The sequence below is a fragment of the Hyla sarda genome, chromosome 7 (genome assembly GCF_029499605.1).
Source record: "Hyla sarda isolate aHylSar1 chromosome 7, aHylSar1.hap1, whole genome shotgun sequence".
NCBI classification, from domain to species: Eukaryota; Metazoa; Chordata; class Amphibia; order Anura; family Hylidae; genus Hyla; species Hyla sarda.
Window position 1 is genome coordinate 160,215,018 of NC_079195.1, and position 20,381 is coordinate 160,235,398.

Below are 20,381 nucleotides of genomic sequence, written 5' to 3' on the forward strand. Positions count from 1 at the left end.
TTTTTATTATGTAGTCGCAATAGAAAACAGAATCCGGCTCTGTCACTATATCTTCCGTACTAATCTTCCCTATAAATGCGCTAGTCGGTGCGTGCATGGGGTGTATGTCAAAGCTGCTGGTTGTGCTACACGCATGAAACAGCAAAAAAACTATATGTTCACATGGAGGAATGTACGGAGCACTCACCTGGTAAATTGATAGCAGCTAGATGTCCCACTTCACATCCATTTGGTGAAGGAGCAGGGAGGCGGAAGATGGAATCAGGGGAATTCAGGCGTCGGGCCACGGCCATATCACACAGTTAGGGGCTTCATCCGGCCCTGACAAAGCACCTAACGGTGTGATACGGCCATGACCCAGCGCCTGAATTCCCCCACTCCAATTTTCCGCTTCCCTGCTCTTTCACAGAATGGACGTGAAGTGAGACATCTAGCTGCTATCAACTTACTGTGTGAGTGCGCCGTACATTCCTCCATGTGAAGATTTTATTTTTATTATTTTTACATGTTTTTATATGGAAAATTGGAAAAAGAATGATTTGAACTTTTACTATGGGGTTCATGTGCGCGTTTTAAACCTCTTATTAAACTTTTTTTTTATACTTGACTAGTTCTCTTAGGGGACTTTTAGAAGGAATCATTATATTCCTCATACATATGAATGCAGTTCAATAGAATTGCATTGATCGGTGTATTCTACGCTCTATTGATAGAGCCTTCTACAGACAGGCTCTATCAATTTCAGAGCCATAAAAGGGACAGAAGCAGGTATAAGCCCTCCAGCTACCTCTACAGTGGATGGCTCCCCAACCCTTTCCCCCATCGTTAATTCTATTTTGGGGGGGGGGGGGGGGATCCATACAAATATGTCTAAACTGATGCATTATGTGAAATGAAATATAATTCCAATGTATAGGCATTTTCTAGAATGTACTGTTTGAGCCTTCTTGGTTTTGCCTTGTTGCCCAGTTCAACTGCATATTACTCATATTTCTCTACTCTGCATGCAAAAAAGGGGATTGTGAGAAAGTGTGGAAACCAGGAAGTGACTGCATCCATGAAGAAGAAATGTACCGGGATGTAAGTTACTATACTTACTATAAAGAGCATATATGTACCTTTTTACATATACTGTATGTATGTGGTACACATCTGATTTGACTAACTTTGAGTGGTTTGAGGGAAAATCCCTTTAAAGGCCAAGGTAATATTGGGTCATGGCTTTCATAATAAAACACCACAATAAACATTTTAAAAAATAAACTGGGAATTCCCAACTCTATCTAAGCTATAAGCTAGTAATGTACACTGGTGCTTGAATTCACCATCTGTCTTCTTTGTTTTCCTTAATCGGGACAGGGCTAAACTACTGTCATTTTGTTAAACATCTTTACCTTCTGCCCATTTTCTTTATTTTTAGATGTTACATCTGTTACATATGTGCATGGTCATGACAGGGAAGCTAAATGCCCAAAGACCATATTTATGGACTTGTCAGAGACTGCATTTTTTGCACTTCCCTATTGTCACTGAATAAACCATAAGCTCATAATATACTTGTGTTTCATCAACCCCATATCTTAAAAGCCACGAGATTCCATTCGAAATGACACAACGCCTGGTACTTTCCTTTTTAATCGATTAAAGTCCTTTGCTGACCTCCAAAGCCAAATCTGCAGCTCCTTGAGTAGCCAAAAGTCCTCCATCTTGCGTAGAAAGTCATTACTCTTCCCAAATCCTAAACCTGGAGGATGAGGAGAAGAAGTGGCAAGTTCAGGTGGGGGATTGTAGCCAAGAGAAGACATTACCCCAGCAATGCTGACAACAAGACCTTGTAGGCTTGTACAGAAGCGACCCAAGCTCCTCCGTAGTTCAGTTCTTGCAACTTGACTATCAATAGATTGTAAGTAGCAAAGAAGAACACTGTATGCCCGGTGGTTTTCTGCCAATCTCAGACTGTCATTCAGATTCCGCCACATGTGAAGGTCCACTGAGGCACTAGGAATCGTTTCTGGTCCTATAGCACGTGGAGGGTTGAAGTCCGGATCGTTGAAAGGTGGGCCAAGATAATTTAGCTGAAGAAATAGAAAAAAAAAAAAAAACATCATAAAATGTAAATAAGAAATTATCCCCTGGAGCACATCCGAACATATACTACTAAGTACTTCTAACATAATTGAATTTAAATTAACAACACAAATTTCAGAGATTTAACCCATTAAGGGATATAGAAAAAAACAGGAGCGCTTCCATGTGAAGATTCTCAGAGATAGTGTATAACTGGTAGCCAGTACGGACCGTGCTCACCTGGTATGGTTGTGCGGTCTGCAGGCACAACACTGACAATTCGCACGAAGTAATCAAACAGCTGCAGTGGCTTCCCACGCTGGATCACCGGCGTGCATAGCAGGATACAAGGATAGAGGAAACTGGAAGCTTGATATCGCAGTGCTGTAGTAATTGAGGAGTATATTCAGGTATTTTTAACCATTTATTGGTACACACACAACGCGTTTCAGGGAATGAATATTCCTTTCATCAGGCGTGATCTCCAGTAAAAGAACATAGCAGTATTTAACAGATAATACAGTGACGTATACAGGAAATGATCTTTTCCACAAAGGAGACGTTTTCCACAAACAAAGAACATTCTACACAAGATATTAGAAAAAAACATAGTAAATGAATGAGTGAGCGCCCTACATAAATAAATATAAAGGCAATCAAGTATGAAGCAGATTTGTAGAGAATTTAAAAATCAATACAACATCATCATCTCACATGTTAAAAACATGTAAGAAATGTAACAGTTATAATAAATAAACAAATCACCTTACATAGGTGCAAATATATAAAAAATACATCATATACATAATATATATAATAAATACATATTAAAATATATAAATAGATAAATACACATTAAATTATTATAATTTTTTTTATAAATGCATATATATATATAGATATAGAAGTGGCAATTAATCTGTTCTCTCTATGCATTCATTTAACCCTTCGGGCCAATTGTATTCAGTCTAAAAATCCAATATGACTCCCTATTAATAAGTTGCTGATATCGATTGGGACAATTTTCATTTTATAGGTTCCACTACACACACCGACAATTGCTCACTATCGCAGCCATGCGAGAGGGCAATATGCCGGGAGACACTTTGTTTCATGAATTTGTTGGAAATATTAGACCGATGTTTGTTCATTCTTGAACGTAAATTTTGTACAGTACGGCCAATGTACTGGATTCCACAATGGCATGTGAGTTAATAAATAACAAAAGAAGAAACGCAATTGTTATATTCCCCAATCTTAAAACTTTCACCAGTAGATCGAGAGCATATAAAATCAGTGCCAGATTTCGAGATCCACTTACAACACAGACATCTGGAGGTCCCGCATCTGTAAGTGCCCAGTAATTTGTGTGATCCTGGTGTAGATTGCATATTTTTGATTTTATTATCTTTAGGGACAATTTTCAACCTACTTGGCGCTAGATGATTGCGGAGCGTTTTGGCCCTACGAAAAGTTAAAACGGGTTGTTTTGAAGGAGAATGGCTGGGGAGAATTTTTTTAAGAATAGGATCTGCAAGTAAAATGGGCCAATGTTGCTTTAAAATCTTACGTATTTTCATTGGGACATTATTGTAAGTAGTGATGAAATTGTATTTCCATTTATTACTGTCACCATGGGCGTCAGAGGTAGCAGCAATTTTCTGTAAAAAAAATCTTTTTCTGAGGTTTTAAAACTAAATCCATCTGTTTAGAAAGACCAGCTTTCATATATATGCTGTGGTCAGGATTTTTTTCGGATACCCCTTTTCCAGGAAAATGTCTTGAAGTATCTTGGATTGTTCAATCAAATCACGATCATCACTATAATTCTTTCTGATTCTTTGATACTGGCTGTAAGGAACATTGCAGATCCATTTAATTTCAATAATTGTCACTATCCTAAATGGATCTGCAATGTTCCTTACGGCCAGTATCAAAGAATCAGTAAGAATTGTAGTGATGATCGTGATTTTATTGAACAATCCAAGATACTTCCAGACCGTTTCCTGGAAAAAGGGTATTCGAAAAAATCCTGACCACAGCATATATGAAAGCTGGTCTTTCTAAACAGATGCCCATTTTACTTGCAGATCCTATTCTTTAAAAAAATTCTCCCCAGACAACCCGTTTTAACTTTTTGTAGGGCAAAAATGCTCCGCAATCATCTAGCGCCAAGTAGGTTGAAAATTGTCCCTAAAGATAATAAAATCTAAAATATGCAATCTACACCAGGATCACACAAATTACTGGACACTTACAGAAGCGGGACCTCCAGATGTCTATGTTGTAAGTGGATCCCGAAATCTGGCACTGATTTTATATGCTCTCGATCTACTGGTGAAAGTTTTAAGATTGGGGAACATAACAACTGCGGTTCTTCTTTTGTTATTTATTTACTCACATGTCATTGTGAAATCCAGTACATTGGCCATACTGTACAAAATTTACGTTCAAGAATGAACAAACATCGGTCTAATATTTCCAACAAATTCATGAAACAGTCTCCTGGCATATTGCCCTCTCGCATGGCTGCGATAGTGAGCAATTGTCGGTGTGTGCAGTGGAATCTATAAATGAAAATTGTCCCAATCGATATCAGCAACTTATTAATAGGGAGTCATATTGGATTTTTAGACTGAATACGATTGGCCCGAAGGGTTAAATGAATGCATAGAGAGAACAGATTAATTGCCACATATATATATATATATATATATATATATATATAAATATATATGTGCATGTATTAAAAAAATGTTTTATGTGTATTTATATGTATATATATATATATATTTGTATATGTATTTATTATATATATTAGGTATATTATGTATTTTTTTTATATATTTGCACATATATGTAAGGTGATTTGTTTATTTATTATAACTGTTATATTTCTTACATGTTTTTAACATGTGAGATGATGATGTTGTATTGATTTTTAAATTCTCTACAAATCTGCTTCATACTTGGATTGCCTTTGTATTTATTTATGTAGGGCGCTCATTCATTTATTTACTATGTTTTTTTCTAATATCTTGTGTAGAATGTTCTTTATTTGTGGAAAACGTCTCCTTTGTGGAAAACATCATTTCTTGTATACGTCACTGGATTATCTGTTAAATACTGCTATGTTCTTTTACTGGAGATAACGCCTTGATGAAAGGGATATTCATTCCCTGAAACACGTTGTGTGTGTACCAATAAATGGTTAAACCTAACTGAATATACTCCTCAATTACTACAGCAGTGCGATATCAAGCTTCCAGTTTCTTCTATCCTTAACCCCTTAAGGACTCATATAACCCCTCAAGTAATCCTAACGCTTTCAATTTTGCACCAACAGACCCATATAAGGGTCTTGTTTTTTTGCGTCACTAATTGTACTTTGTAATTACATCACTTATTTTTTACCATAATCTGGGCGAAAAAATACGTATTTGTGGGGTGCAATAAAAAAACGCAATGTTGTAACTTTTTAGGGCTTCTGTTTTTATGGAGTGCACTTTTCATAAAAATTACACCTTATCTTTACGCTGTAGGCTCATGCGGTTACAAGGATACCCAATTTGTGTAGGTTTTCTTTTCTTTTACTACATATAATACTACATATATATATATAACTACATGCACCAAATTTAGTATGTTTAACCCCTTAAGGACCAAGGACGTACCTGTACGTCCTTGGTCCTGCTCCCGTGATATAACGCGGGGTTACACGGTAACCCTGCATCATATCACGGCGGGCCCGGCGTCATAGTGAAGCCAGGACCCGCCGCTAATAGCGCGCAGCGCCGATCGCAGCACCGCAAGCTATTAACCCTTTAGCCGCGCGCTTTAGCCGCACGGCTAAAAGCGAAAGTGAAACCATGGCAGTTAACTCAGTGGGCTGTTCGGGATAGCCGCAGCAAAATCGCGGCATCCCGAACAAATTACAGGACAGCGGGAGGACCCCTTCCTGCCTCCTCGCTGTCCGATCGCCGAATGACTGCTCAGTGCCTGAGATCCAGGCATGAGCAGTCATGCGGCAGAATCATCGATCACTGGTTTCCTAAGAGAAACCAGTGATCAATGATAAAGATCAGTGTGTGCAGTGTTATAGGTCCCTATGGGAGCTATAACACTGCAAAAAAAAAGTGAAAAAAAAAGTGAATGAATATCATTTAACCCCTCCCCTATTAAAAGTTTGAATCACCCCCCTTTTCCCATAAAAAAAAACACAGTGTAAATAAAAATAAACATATATGGTATCACCGGGTGCGGAAATGTCCGAATTATAAAAATATATAATTAATTAAACCGCTCGGTCAATGGCGTGGGAGCAAAATAATTCCAAAGTCCAAAATAGTGCATTTTTGGTCACTTTTTATATCATTTAAAAATGAATAAAAAGCGATCAATAAGTCCTATCAATGCAAAAATGTTAACGTTAAAAACGTCATATCACGGTGCAAAAAATTAGCCCTCATACTGCCCCATACACGGAAAAATAAAAAAGTTATAGGGGTCAGAAGATGACAATTTTAAACGTATTAATTTTCCTGCATGTAGTTATGATTTTTTCCAGAAGTACGACAAAATCAAACCTATATAAGTAGGGTATCATTTTAATTGTATGGACCTACAGAATAAAGATAAGGTGTCATTTTTACCGAAAAATTTACTACGTAGAAACGGAAGCCCCCACAAATTACAAAACGGCGTTTATTTTTTTTTCATTTTGTCGCACAATGATTTTTTTTTCCATTTCACCGTAGATTTTTGGGCAAAATGACTTACATCATTACAAAGTAGAATTGGTGGCGCAAAAAATAAGCAATCATATGGATTTTTAGGTGCAAAATTGAAAGAGTTATGATTTTTAAAAGGCAAGGAGCAAAAAACGAAAATGCAAAAACGGAAAAAACCCTGGTCCTTAAGGGTCTAAAATTGTTATCTTCTGACCCCTATAACTTGTTTATTTTTCCGCATACGGGGCTATATGAGGACTAATTTTTTTCACCGTGGTCTGTAGTTTTTATCACTACCATTTTTGGTTTGTTGCAACTTTTTGATTGCTTTTTATAAAAAAAAAAAATTATGGTATATTAAGTGACCAAAAATGCACAATTTTGGTTTTTTTTTATGTGTACGTCATTGACCGTGTTGTTTAGCTAACCTTATGTTTTAATAGTTCGGACATTTACATGCGGTGGTACCACATATGATTTTTTTTTTTTATTACATTATTTTAGTTAATAAAATGTGAAATGGGTGGTGATTTAAACTTTTATTAGGGGAGGGACTTATTCACATTTATTAACTTTTTTTTTCCACTTATTACATTTTTTTTTTAGTTCCCATAGGGGCTATACCATGCAATATTTTGATTGCATATACTGTTCAATGCTATGCCATAGCATTGATCAGTGTTCTCGGTGCTCTGTTGCTCCAGCCTGTATGGCTGGAAGCAGCAGAGGACCAATCGGACAGTGAGGAGGTAGGTAAGGGCCCTCCCGCCGTCCTCTCAGCTGATCAGCACTGCAGAGCTGCCGGGATGGTTTCATTTTCATTTAAGACGCTGTGATCAACTTTGATTGCGGTGTCTAAAGGGTTAATGCCAGGCATCGGCCCGATCTGTGATGCCCGGCATTAACCCCAGGTCCTGGCTTCTGATAGCAGTCGGGACCCACCAGGTTTGGAGCATGCTAAACTCATGAGCACGCTTTAAACCTTGGTAACAGTACCAGGGCATACAGGTACGTCCTGCATCCTTAAGGATGGGGATGCAAGGGAGTATGTGTATGCCCTGCGCCCTTAACAGGTTAAACATTATAAAGTGCAATAACAACCATAATATGGTGCAAAAAAAAAAAAAAAAAAAAGCACATGATTAGGGAAAGAAAGAAAAAAAAAAAAGAAAGAAAACACATACAATGCATGCAGGGCAGTCCAAATGTCCAATAAGTATTTTCTTGTTTTACCAAGAACATTCAAAGTCACACAAAACTCTTCCTATTATGCAATGTATATGCATTTGCTAGCATGCTCTCTCCACTCCCCTAGTTGTTCAGACAGCCCTCCTGTACTGTCCTCCCCCGCTGATGTTAAAGGGGTATTCCGGTAGAATTATTATTTTTTTTTAAATCGACTGGTGCCAAAAAGTTTAACAGATTTGTATATTACTTCTATTTAAAATATTAATCCTTCCAGTATTTATCAGCTGCTGTATGTGTAATGACAGTGTCAGAACCAGTGGGATTAATCTGTTCTAGAGTCTTTTGTTTATCTGGTTGCTGTGGTTACGCCTAGTTTCTGGGCTGGTCAACTGACCCCACTGAGTTCACCTGGGTAGCTGGCTATATAAACCTGCAGTCCTTGCATGTGAAAGAGCTTGCTCAAGTAACTAGCATTTATTATCTGTATTCCTGATCTTCCGGTATTTGTGAATTTCTGGCTTGGCTTCCTGACTCTTCTCTGTATTTGCAGCTTGGCACCTTTCACAATTCCTGGTATTGACTCGGCTAGTGGACCTTGACTTATTGGGTGTGTAGCTTTATTTCTGTTAGTTTGTATTCTTCCTGATATTCTGACGCACCTGTGTCTGTTTTTTGTAGTTTATTTTGTTGATGGTGACCCCCAGCACTTATTTAGGTAGGGACCATCACCGTGGTTGTCGATCTGCTGTTTACTGCGGATAAGTAAGTAGGCAGGGTCAGAGGGAGTGGGTGAGACCAGGGCTGTACTCCTTCTGTGCCCATACATCAGTTTTTCAGTGTTTTTTATTTTCTGCTTTGGGTTCTGTTCAGACATTTGTGGTGTCCCAATAATGGACTTGGTCCCATACCTTTGTCGTAAGTCCCCAAAGTCAGAGTTCCTCCATGCTTTCGGGGCTCTCCTGGTGGGTTAACCCCTAGTCGCCTCATAATGCTATTTAAAAATGTATATATATATATATATATATATATTATATTTATTTTGTCATAGTGTTATAATGTACAGGACCTTAGGTCATGTGACTGCTAATAATTGTGTTAGGCTAAGGTTCAAGGACCTTTGGGTCATGTGATGGGTTATGTGATATGCCCATAATGCTTTGGGTCAGGGCTGACAGGTCTAGGAACCAATAAACTTTGATCCTGCCCCTTCAGTATATAAGGGCGCTGTATCCAATAATCACTCTCTTTTGCTCTTGCTCTCTTTCCCTTGAGATCTCAGAGAAAGCAGATCTGTGATTACAGCTACAAGACAAACAAGGCCTGAAGCCTCTACTTCAGCAGCCATCAAAATTGTGAGTTAATCCAACTCCAGTCATACCAATCCTACGTGACTACTGAATCTAAACCTACCCCTAAATTCAGTGGAACAGTGTACAGCAAAATCAAAGCTTATTTCACTACAAAGTCCCAGCCAACCTGTGAGGAGCCTGTATCCCATCCTCCTGTAAAAGACTGTTTGTTACCTGCATGTGCATAAAATCTGCAGTAAAGTTATTTCCAGTTTACTACAACTTCTGCTGTGGACAATCCTTTATTCCTCCCTATCGTTCCTGGGACGGGTGGGGGTGGGAAGCCCGCACCCTGGCATCACGACAATTAAGGGTTAATGCTACACCCTGCATCACTACTCTGCAACCCTACACCCCTACAGCTTACCACACATTGTTTGTGTCTGAGCAGTTTCTGTGTTCTCCCTGGGATGGGAAGAGTTGACCTTCTTGGCTTCAGGGCTGGAAGTGGATATAGGCCCACTTCAGCTGATCCCATGGGTGGTAATTCCACCTGTTACTCTGACCATGTTTGCATTATGTTCACTATATCTGTCTGAGTACATGTATCCTGTGTTTTAACCATGCTTATCTGTCCTGTCTAATATCTATATTTTAGCCTGCTTTGTTTTGGTACCTTTGTCAGGTTTTAATATTCTTGTATTGTTCGTTCTGCATATGCTTGGTGTTGCCTGCGTCTCCTAGGATAGAATCCTGGATCTCCTAGGATTGAATCATGTTCAGAGCCTTGTGCTAATCCATCTATCTTGTGTCTGTACCTGTGTTTGCTTGTATTTAGGATTTTTGTTTCCTCCTAGGCTAGTATCCTGTTCAGACTGTGGAGCGTGCTCACTAGCTAGGAGCCTATTTGGCTTTAGTATTGATGTCCCTCCATGATTGGATTGGGGTGTCCACTGTGTTCCTTGTTCAGAGTCCAGTGTGAACAGCGCTCTTGATTTCCTGACCTGTTTAGTGTTCTCACATTCAGTTAACCTGTTCATTTCCTGCATCTCCTGGTTTTGTCTGCTGTAAACTTATCCTTCTATCTAGTCTTGTTCATATTATCATATCTGCCATTTTCTTGATCCTGGTTCTTGAACTGTATGTTAGTATGCTATATCCTGCCTCCTTTGTATTTATATATCTGTTTGTTGCTCATTAGTACTCCCACTTATGTTCCTGACCGTGTACCCCACATGTACAGTCCCGATTTGTTTTGTTTGACTCTGACACCCCAGCACTTTAGTGCAGGAATGGACCGGCACCCAGCTGTTCATTGTTTAGGGTGGATGGGCAAGTAGGCAGTTAGAGTGGTTTTTAGGGAAGGCTTAGGGCTCACTTCTCCCTGCCCCCTGTTCATGACAGTATGCTCAACAGGAAGTTGTATTTTTTTCTGGAGTACTTTTCAGTCTGACCACAGTGCTCTCTGCTGACACCTCTGTCCGTATCAGGAACTGTCCAGAGCAGGTGAGATTTGCTATGGGGAGTTGCTTGTACTCTTGACAGTTCCTGACATGGAAAGAGGTGTCAGCAGAGAGCAATATGGTTAGACGGAGAAGAACTCCAGAAAGAAATACAACTTCCTGTGGAGCATACAGCAGCTGGTAAGTACTGAAAGGATTAAGATTTTTTTAAAAGAAGAGAAGAGAAAAGAAAATGCAAAAATAAAATTGGCCTGGTCCTTAACCCCTTAACGACGCAGGACGTATATTTACGTCCTGCGCCGGCTCCCGCGATATGAAGCGGGATCGCGCCGCGATCCCGCATCATATCGCGTCGGTCCTGGCGCTAATCAACGGCCGGGACCCGCGGCTAATACCACACATCGCCAATCGCGGCGATGTGCGGTATTAACCCTTTAGAAGCGGCGGTCAAAGCTGACCGCCGCTTCTAAAGTGAAAGTGAAAGTGACCCGGCTGCTCAGTCGGGCTGTTCGGAACCGCCGCGGTGAAATCGCTGCGTCCCGAACAGCTGATCGGACACCGGGAGGGCTCTTACCTGCCTCCCCGGTGTCCGATCGACGAATGACTGCTCCGTGCCTGAGATCCAGGCAGGAGCAGTCAAGCACCGATAATGCTGATCACAGGCGTGTTAATGCACGCCAGTGATTAGCATTAGAGATCAGTGTGTGCAGTGTTATAGGTCCCTATGGGACCTATAACACTGCAAAAAAAATGTAAAAAAAAAGTGTTAATAAAGGTCATTTAACCCCTTCCCTAATAAAAGTTTGAATCACCCCCCTTTTCCCATAAAAAAAATAAAACAGTGTAAAAATAATAAAAAATGAACATATGTGGTATCGCCGCGTGCGTAAATGTCCGAACTATAAAAATATATCATTAATTAAGCCGTACGGTCAATGGCGTACGCGCAAAAAAATTCCAAAGTCCAAAAAAGCGTATTTTGGTCACTTTTTATATCATTAAAAAATGAATAAAAAGTGATCAAAAAGTCCGATCAAAACAAAAATCATACCGATAAAAACTTCAGATCACGGCGCAAAAAATGAGTCCTCATACCACCCCATACGTGGAAAAATAAAAAAGTTATAGGGGTCAGAAGATGACATTTTTAAACGTATAAATTTTCCTGCATGTAGTTATGATTTTTTCCAGAAATGCGACAAAATCAAACCTATATAAGTAGGGTATCATTTTAACCGTATGGACCTACAGAATAATGATAAGGTGTAATTTTTACCGAAATATGCACTGCGTAGAAACGAAAGCCCCCAAAAGTTACAAAATGGCGTTTTTTTTTTATTTTGTCGCACAATGATTTTTTTTTCCGTTTCGCTGTGCATTTTTGGGTAAAATGACTAATGTCACTGCAAAGTAGAATTGGCGACGCAAAAAATAAGCCATAATATGGATTTTTAGGTGGAAAATTGAAAGGGTTATGATTTTTAAAAGGTAAGGAGGAAAAAACGAAAGTGCAAAAACGGAAAAACCCTGAGTCCTTAAGGGGTTAAAGGGGTACTCCACTGGCCAGTGTTCTGGCTGCATTGGGAAAATTTTGTTCTGAACGCTGTGCACACTGCGGGGGGTCGGCCATGCCCCCTCGTGATGTCAGGCCAGGCCACCTCAATGCAAGTCTATTGTAGGGGGCGTGGTGGCCGTCACACCCCCTCCCATGGCCTGATGGCACGAGGTGAAGTGGCCAACCCCCACAGCGCGTGCACAGCCTTCAGAACTAAATGTTCCCAATGCAGCCCGGAACACTGGCCAGTGGATTACCCCTTTAAGGCCAAAATGGGCCTGGTCTTTAAGGGGTTAAAAAAATTGTTTTCCACTAAAGTACCCCTTTAAAGCGTCCACAGAACTGTCTCCAACTTCTCTCATCACCTGTCCCTGCTTCCTCATTTATAAGTAGAAAGGAAAAGGTGGAGACCGGCAAAGAGGCACCTAGTGTGATACCGCAAGAAAAAGGAGGCAATGCGAAACAACACACAGGTGGGCACAAGTTGCCCGTAGGTAGTGGGTGCTCACCTTGAGCGAGTGGAAAACTCGCATATCAACCCACAACCAGGGTTACAAACACAAACACTGGAGGCAGCTCCTGAGCCCAGGGTTCAGGAGAGGACTGGCCCGTCCTGATATGAGGGATGCAGGAGAATAGATGCAAAATACCCTTTGGAGAAGGCACTGCTGGTGTCTGGTGTAGATGAGAATGATCAGGCCAGAGAAGGATGTTTAAACCAAAGCTGGACCATTTTATTGAAAATAAAGCAGTAACAAACAAGATAACGCATTTTGGGGGACAGCACCCCCTTCTTCAGATCAGTGAACACTGATCAGAAGAAGGGGGTGCTGTCCCCCAAAATCCATTATATTGTTTGTTACTGCTTTATTTTCAATAAATCGGTCCAGCTCTGGTTTAAACATCCTTCTCTGGCCTGATCATTCTCATCTACAAGAAAACACCAGCAGCGCCTTCTCCAAAGGGTATTTTGCATCCTCTACGTTCCTCGTTTATAAGGAGATTTATAAAACCTTTGTAGAGAAAGAGTGGTGCAGTTTCCCATAACAACCAATCAGATTGCTTCTTTCTTTTTTTGTAAGGCATCTGAAAATTAATTAAAAAAAACAATCTGGTTGCTATGGGCAACTGGTCAACTTTTTCTCTGCACAGGTTTTGATAAATCTCCACACTATTTTCCAAAATTTTTGACTCCTTCAGCTGTGCAGCTCATTTAGCTTCACACAGGAAACACTGACAGAATGTTCCTATCAGCAGCCAGCATATAGAGGAAGAGCAAGAGAATACAAATCTGAGCCAGACACACAATTTTTATCAGTAAAATCAGTTTATAGTCTTTTGGTTCTGATTGGTTTCGATGTCAGCTATGCTTCCTCAGTTTTAACTTTTACTGAGGCTTTTACTGATGTAAAACAAGAAAAATTACTAATTAGACACCTGGACTGTCCTGCAATATAAATGCTTTTTGTGTGTATGTTTTTTTTTTGTGTTTTTCCCCTACCCATGTGTTTGCCACATATCATTTTTGCCATGTATTATTGTGATAATTGTACTTTGTTATGCTTAACACATTCAGGACATAGGGTACACAGGTATGCCCTTGTGTCCTGGTACTTAAAGGGGTACTCCTGTGGAAAACTTTATTTTTTATCAACTGGTGACAGAAAGTTAAACAGATTTGTAAATTACTTCTATTAAAAAAATCTTAATCCTTCCAGTACTTATTAGCTGCTGAATACTACAGAGGAAATTATTTTCTTTTTGGAACACAGAGCTCTCTGCTGAAATCATGACAACAGCGCTCTCTGCTGACATCTCTGTCCATTTTAAGAACTGTCCAGAGTAGGAGAAAATCCCCATAGCAAACCTATGCTGCTCTGGACAATGCCTAAAATGGACAGAGATGTCAGCAGAGAGCACTGTGGTCATGATGTCAGCAGAGAGCTCTGTGTTCCAAAAAGAAAACCATTTTCTCTGTAGTATACAGACCCTATAAAGTACTGGAAAGATTAAGATTTTTTAATAGAAGTAATTTACAAATCTGTTTAACTTTCTGGCACCAGTTTATAAAAAAAAAAAAAAAAAGTTTCCCATGGGAGTACCCCTTTAAGGTCAAAGGCTGTACCTGTATGCCCTGTGCATGGTGGTGATCTTAATGGGATGACTGCTAATATATATCAATCAGGGCACCTACTGGGAGGTGTCACTGATGACACCAGCTCTGCCTTTATTCCAGAGGGGGAGAGTAGATGCCTGTCAGTGTGCATCAGCAGCGGGGCCCCTGATGGACAAAGGCGGGGGACAGCCAAGCGGCATGCTGGGATTTGTAATTATGTGCACCCAGCTGTTGCATAACTACAATGCCCAACATGCTTTTTGACTGTTTGTGCATGCTGGGAGTTGTAGCTATGCAACAGCTAGTAGCACTTTTTCCCCTCTAGCTGTTGGATAACTACAAATCTCAGCATTCACAGACAGCTAAAGGGTATGCTGGGAATTGTAGTTGTGTGCCTCTAACTGTTGTATAACTACAACTCCCAGTATGCACAGACAGCCAAGGGTATGCTGGGAATTGTAGTTGTGTGCCTCTATCTGTTGTATAACTACAACTTCCAGCATGCCCTTCAACTGTCCGTGCATGAAGGGAGTTGTAGTTATACAACACAGACTCAAAGTGCCTCAAGCTGTTGCATCACTACAATTCCCAGCTTTCACAGACAGTCAAAAGGCATGCTGGGAGTTGCACTTATGTGCCTTCAGCTGTTGCATAACTACAACTCCCAGAATGACCTTACGCTGTTAGTAGTTATGCTATAACAGCTATAGCACACAGGCGGGTTTACAGTAAGATTCCTGCTCCAAATTTGATTTTGGAAATTCCGCAGTGGTTCAAACTTGCGGTAAACTTGTTGTAAACCCGTGTGTACACAACACAGTAGGGTTTTAGGTTGAACTTGATGGACTCTTGTCTTTTTCTACCTTACAAACTATGGCCCAGATTTATCAAACTGTGTGAGAGAAAAAATTGAGAGATTTTCCCACAGCAGCCAATCACAGCTCAGCTAACAAACTCTGGTAATGTGAAACCTAAGCTGTGATTGGCTGCTGGGGGAAAATCTCTCCATTTTTACTCTCACACAGTTTGATAAATCTGGGCCTATGTTACTACGTTACATACTGTAAAAACACTATACTACACACACTTGCACAAAATAAAGATTGCACATAAACACACAGTCCCCCCCCCCCCCCACCACCCATAAAAATCAAGGACAGGTGTCTGATTTTTGGAACAGTGCTCTTTGAAAATGAAAAATGTTATATTTTATATGCACAACCCAATGTTCCATAAATCTGTTGCCAGTGGGGTGTAAATGCTTACTGCACCCCTTGTTACACTCCTTGAGGGGTGTAGTTTTCAAAATGGGGTCATTTGTGGGGGATTTCCACTGTTCTGACACGACATAGCCTCAAACATTCATTACAGCCAAATGCACTCTCCAAAAGCCCACTTTTAAGCTCTGTCATGCGCCCGCAAAGCACTTCATGTCCACATATGGGGTATTTCTGTGCTTGAGAAAAATTGGGTTACACATTTTGTGGGGTTTATTTGTAATGTCCGTTTTTGTGTTTTTGTATTTTACTGTTTTGGGGTCTGTTCAGACACTGGATTTGTGTCTGGGCAGTTTTCTGTGCTATTCTCCCTGGCTAGGGAATAGTTAAAGGTGTACTCCGGCCCTAGACATCGTATCCCCTATCCAAAGGATAGGAGATAAGATGTCTGATCACAGGGGCCCCCTCCCATACACTTGCATTGAGGGGGCGGGGCGTAGCATCACGAGAGGTGGAGCCGTGATGTCACGAAACTCCGGCCCCTGTATCTTAAGTCATCAGACGATCTTCGCTCCGTGAGGCAGATCATAAGTGGGTGCTGCTGGAGAGATTGCGGGGGTCCCCAGCAGCAGGACCCCCGCGATCAGGCATCTTGTACCCTATGCTTTGGATAGGGGATAAGATGTCTAGGGCTGGATTACCCCTTTAATGCTCTTAGCCTATTACAGCTTGGGTGTGGTTTTAAAACCCCACCTCTGCCTGAACTCTGGGCTGGTGAGTAGTTCTTACTCTGACTATGTCTGTTTTATGATTCACCTTTGCTATGTTAATATCTGTGTTTTAACCATAGTTTCGGTAGCCTGTACATCTTTTGGGTTTAGTATGCCCGTTCTGCTTTAACCTTGTTATCTTACTCTGTGTTCACACTGTGAGTCTTGTTCTTGTATTTAGTCTCTGGAGTCTGTTCTGACTCAGTCTAGTGTTCCGTGTATTATAATTCTGTTTCCTTCTAGGTCAGTACCCTGATCACACGGTGGAGTGTGCCCCGTTCCAGTGTAAACTGTGTTCTATGTTTCCTGACCTGTTTAGTGTTTGACATTCAGTTCATTTGTTCATCCCCTGAATCTCCTGTTTTTTTGCTGTAAACTTATTCCATATCTAGTCTTGTCCATTTATTCATTTCTACCTTTTATCTTGCTTTCAGTTTCTGAACTGTTTGTTAGTATGTTATATCCTGCCTGGTTTATCTGCTTGTTATCTGTATTCCCATTACGTTTCTGACCTGTCCCCGACTATGTTCTGTATTATTTGTGTACCTTCACACCCACTGCACTTTAGCGCAGGAAGGGACCAGCTACAAGTAGCCAGGGAGAGTGTCTCTAGGGACAGCTTAGGGATCACTCACCCTTTCCTCTCCCGGTCATGACATTATTCTCATTTTACCAATTGTAAAAATGAAAACTTTGGGGCTACACCAACATGTTAGTGTAAAAAATGAAATTTTTCATTTTTACGGTTCTGTGTTACAAAAATTTGTTAGACACCTGTGACCAAATGCCCACTACACCCCTATTACATTCCTTGAGGGGTGTAGTTTCCAAAATGGTGTCACATGAGGAGGGTTTCCACTGTCCTGGCACCATGGGGGCTTTGTAAGTGCGACATGGCTCCCACAAACTATGAGCACTTTAGATCCACATATAGGGTATTTCCATACTTAGGAGAAATAGGGTTACACATTTTGTGGGGCTTTTTCTCCTTTTAGGGGTTACATTAGCATTTTAGTGTAAACATTTTAATTTTTAATCTTCACTGCCCACTGTCCCAAAATTGTGTCAAACACCTAAGGGGTGTAAATGCTCACTACACCACTTATTACATTCCTTGAGGGGTATAGTTTTCAAAATGTAATCACTTGAGGGGACTTTTCACTGTCCTGGCATCATGGGGGCCTTGTAAGTGTGACATGGCCCCCAAAAACTATTCCAGCCAAATTCTCTTGCAAAAGACAAATGTTTTGACTTCTGAGCCCTTTATGTCCACATATGGGGTATTTCAATATTCGGGAGAAATAGGGTAGCAAATTTTGAGGGGCTTTTTCTCATTTTACCCCTTACAAAAATAAAAAACAATTGGGACTACAACAACATGTTAGTGTAAAAAAATTTTATTTTTACTTTTCCCCTCCAAATTGCTGCTATTCCTGTGAAACACCTAAAGAGTTAACAAACTTTCTGAATGTCATCTGGAATACTTTGAGGGGTGAAGTTTTTATATTGGGGTAATTTATTGGGGATTTCAAACAGAAAGGCCCCTCAAATCCACTTCAAATATAACTGGTCCCTGAAAAATTCTGATTTAGATTTTTTTGTGGAAATTTAGAAAATTGCTGCTAAACTTTGAAGCACTCTAATGTCTTCAAAAAGTAAAAACATGTCTACTTTATGATGCCAACATAAAGTAGACATATTGTATATGTGAATCCATATGTATTTTTTTGGCATGACCATTTTCCTTACAAGCAGAGAATTTCAAATTTAGAAAAATTATCATTTTTGAATTTTTCATGACATTTTAGAATTTTTCACAAAGAAATTATGCAAGTATCTCAGAGTTCTTAATGCATTAAGTGACACAGGTCAGATTACAAAATGTGGTGTTGTCCTTAAAGCCAAAATGGGCTGTGTCCTTAAGGAATCAAAGCTGTTATCTAGCAAGAATGTTTTTTTTTTTTAAAGATATGTGACAAGGCTGCGTAAGGCCCCCTTCACATATTTCTGGCAGCATTTCCCTGGGACACTGTAGAAATAACACAAGAGGGAAACAGATAATAGAACTATTGCCATTAATTTATTTGGGTGTGGTGTCTCAAGTTGGATCCTGGATCATTGGACGCACAGCAAGGGCACCGGACAGAGGAATGCATCTTACTGCATCCCTCTCTCTGGCAATAATGAATGCTCGATGCTAAGGAAGAAGATGGTGGTATGTCCTTCAAAATGATTTCAGGGACTTTGGTAGCAGGCTTAACTTTGTTTTTTCTAAATCAACTGGTGCCAGAAAGTTAAACAGATTTGTAAATAACTTCTATTAAAAAATCTTAACCCTTCCAATACTTATTAGTTGCTGTATGTTCCAGAGGAAGTTGAGATGCACATTGCCCTCTGCTGACACCTTAGTCCATGTCAGGAACTGTCCGGAGCAGGAGAGTTTTGCTATGGGGATTTACTCCTGCTCTTGACAGTTCTTAACATGGACAGAGGTGTCAGCAGAGAGCAATGTGGTCAGACAGAAAAGAACAACTCATCTGTTAAGTACTGGAAGGATTAAGATTTTTTTATTAGAAGTAATTTACAAATCTGTTTGATTTGAAAAGCTTTTTTTTTTTTTTTTTCAACGGAGTACCCATTTTAAGGCAAGGACTTTCAAGGTAATATTTACAGTACCACTTGCCAAACCAGAGAGGCAGCGGGAAATTAGGGAGGTAAACGAGTGGCCAAAGGAGGGGTTTCAGTTAATAAATAACTGGGCTGAATTCGTTGTCGGCTACAGGCAAAAAGATGAAAAGATGGCCAGAAAGGTGGAGGAGTGCTTTAACAAAGGACTGGGAAGGAAAGCAATTACACTGGTAAAGGACAAGACAGTGTAGATAGAGAATTGAAACTTAATAATGTACCTGGGGGTAGAGTAGACAGAGGTGTCAGAATAGTTAAAGGGGTACTCTGGTGAAAAATAACTTTATCAATCGAGCGCAGAGCACACAGATCAATGGGATTGTATGTAATCTCATTGATCTGTATGAGGAATCAAATTATTCCTCCTAAAAGTCCCCTAAGGGGACTAAAAGTGTAAAAAAAAATTAAGTTTAAAAAAAGTTTAAAAACACACACATTAACTCCTTCCTTATTAAAAGTTTAAATCGCAACCCTTTTCCCAAATTCCATATAAAAAATACATAACCATAATAAAAATAAACATATATGGTATCGCCACATGCGTAAATGTCCGAACTATAAAAATATATCGTAAATTAAACCGCACGGTCAATGGTGTACGCGCAAAAAAAATCCAAAATAGCGTATTTTTGGTCACTTTTCATAGCATAAAAAAAGAATAAAAAGCGATCAAAAAGTCTGATCAAAATAAAAATAGTACCGATTAAAACTTCAGATCATGGCATAAAAAATTTGCCCTCCTACCAACCCGTACGTGGAAAAATAAAAAAGTTATAGGGGTCAGAAGAGGAAAATTTTAAATGTATTAATTTTTGTGCATGTAGTTATGATTTTTTCCAAAAGTACGACAAAATCAAACCTATATAAGTAGGGTATCATTTTAATCGTATGGACCTACAGAATAAAGATAAAGTGTCATTTTACCAAAAAATGTATGGCGTAGAAACGGAAGCCCCCAAAATTTACAAAATGGTGTTTTTTCTTCAATTTTGTCGCACAATTATTTTTTTTTTCCATTTCGCCGTAGATTTTTGAGTAAAATGACTGATGTTATTACAAAGTAGAATTGGTGGCGCAAAAATAAACCCTCATATGGATTTTTAGGTGCAAAATTGAAAGGGTTATGATTTTTAAAAGTTAAGGAGGCAAAAACAAAAGTGCAAAAACAGAAAAACGCTTGGTCCTTAACCTGTTCAGGACCCATGACGTATGCATACGTCTTCACACCCTGGGTCTTAAGGACCCATGACGTATGCATACGTCATGGCGTTTTCCGGTCTCTGCCGCTCGCCGGGCAGAGA

General features: G+C 39.8%; 1 protein-coding gene across 4 annotated transcripts in view; it reads right to left on the reverse strand.

Annotated features, from left to right (window-relative positions):
• Positions 1-408: 408 nt before the first annotated feature.
• CLCF1 (cardiotrophin like cytokine factor 1) overlaps positions 409-20,381 on the reverse strand; it is a 227,368-nt gene continuing 207,395 nt past the window's right edge. For all 4 annotated transcript variants that reach the window (XM_056531131.1, XM_056531132.1, XM_056531133.1 and 1 more), the window contains one exon: positions 409-2,075. In XM_056531131.1, coding sequence (XP_056387106.1) covers positions 1,581-2,075 — 495 coding nt within the window. In that variant the 3' untranslated portion in view covers positions 409-1,580. The remainder of the gene's footprint in view (positions 2,076-20,381) is intronic.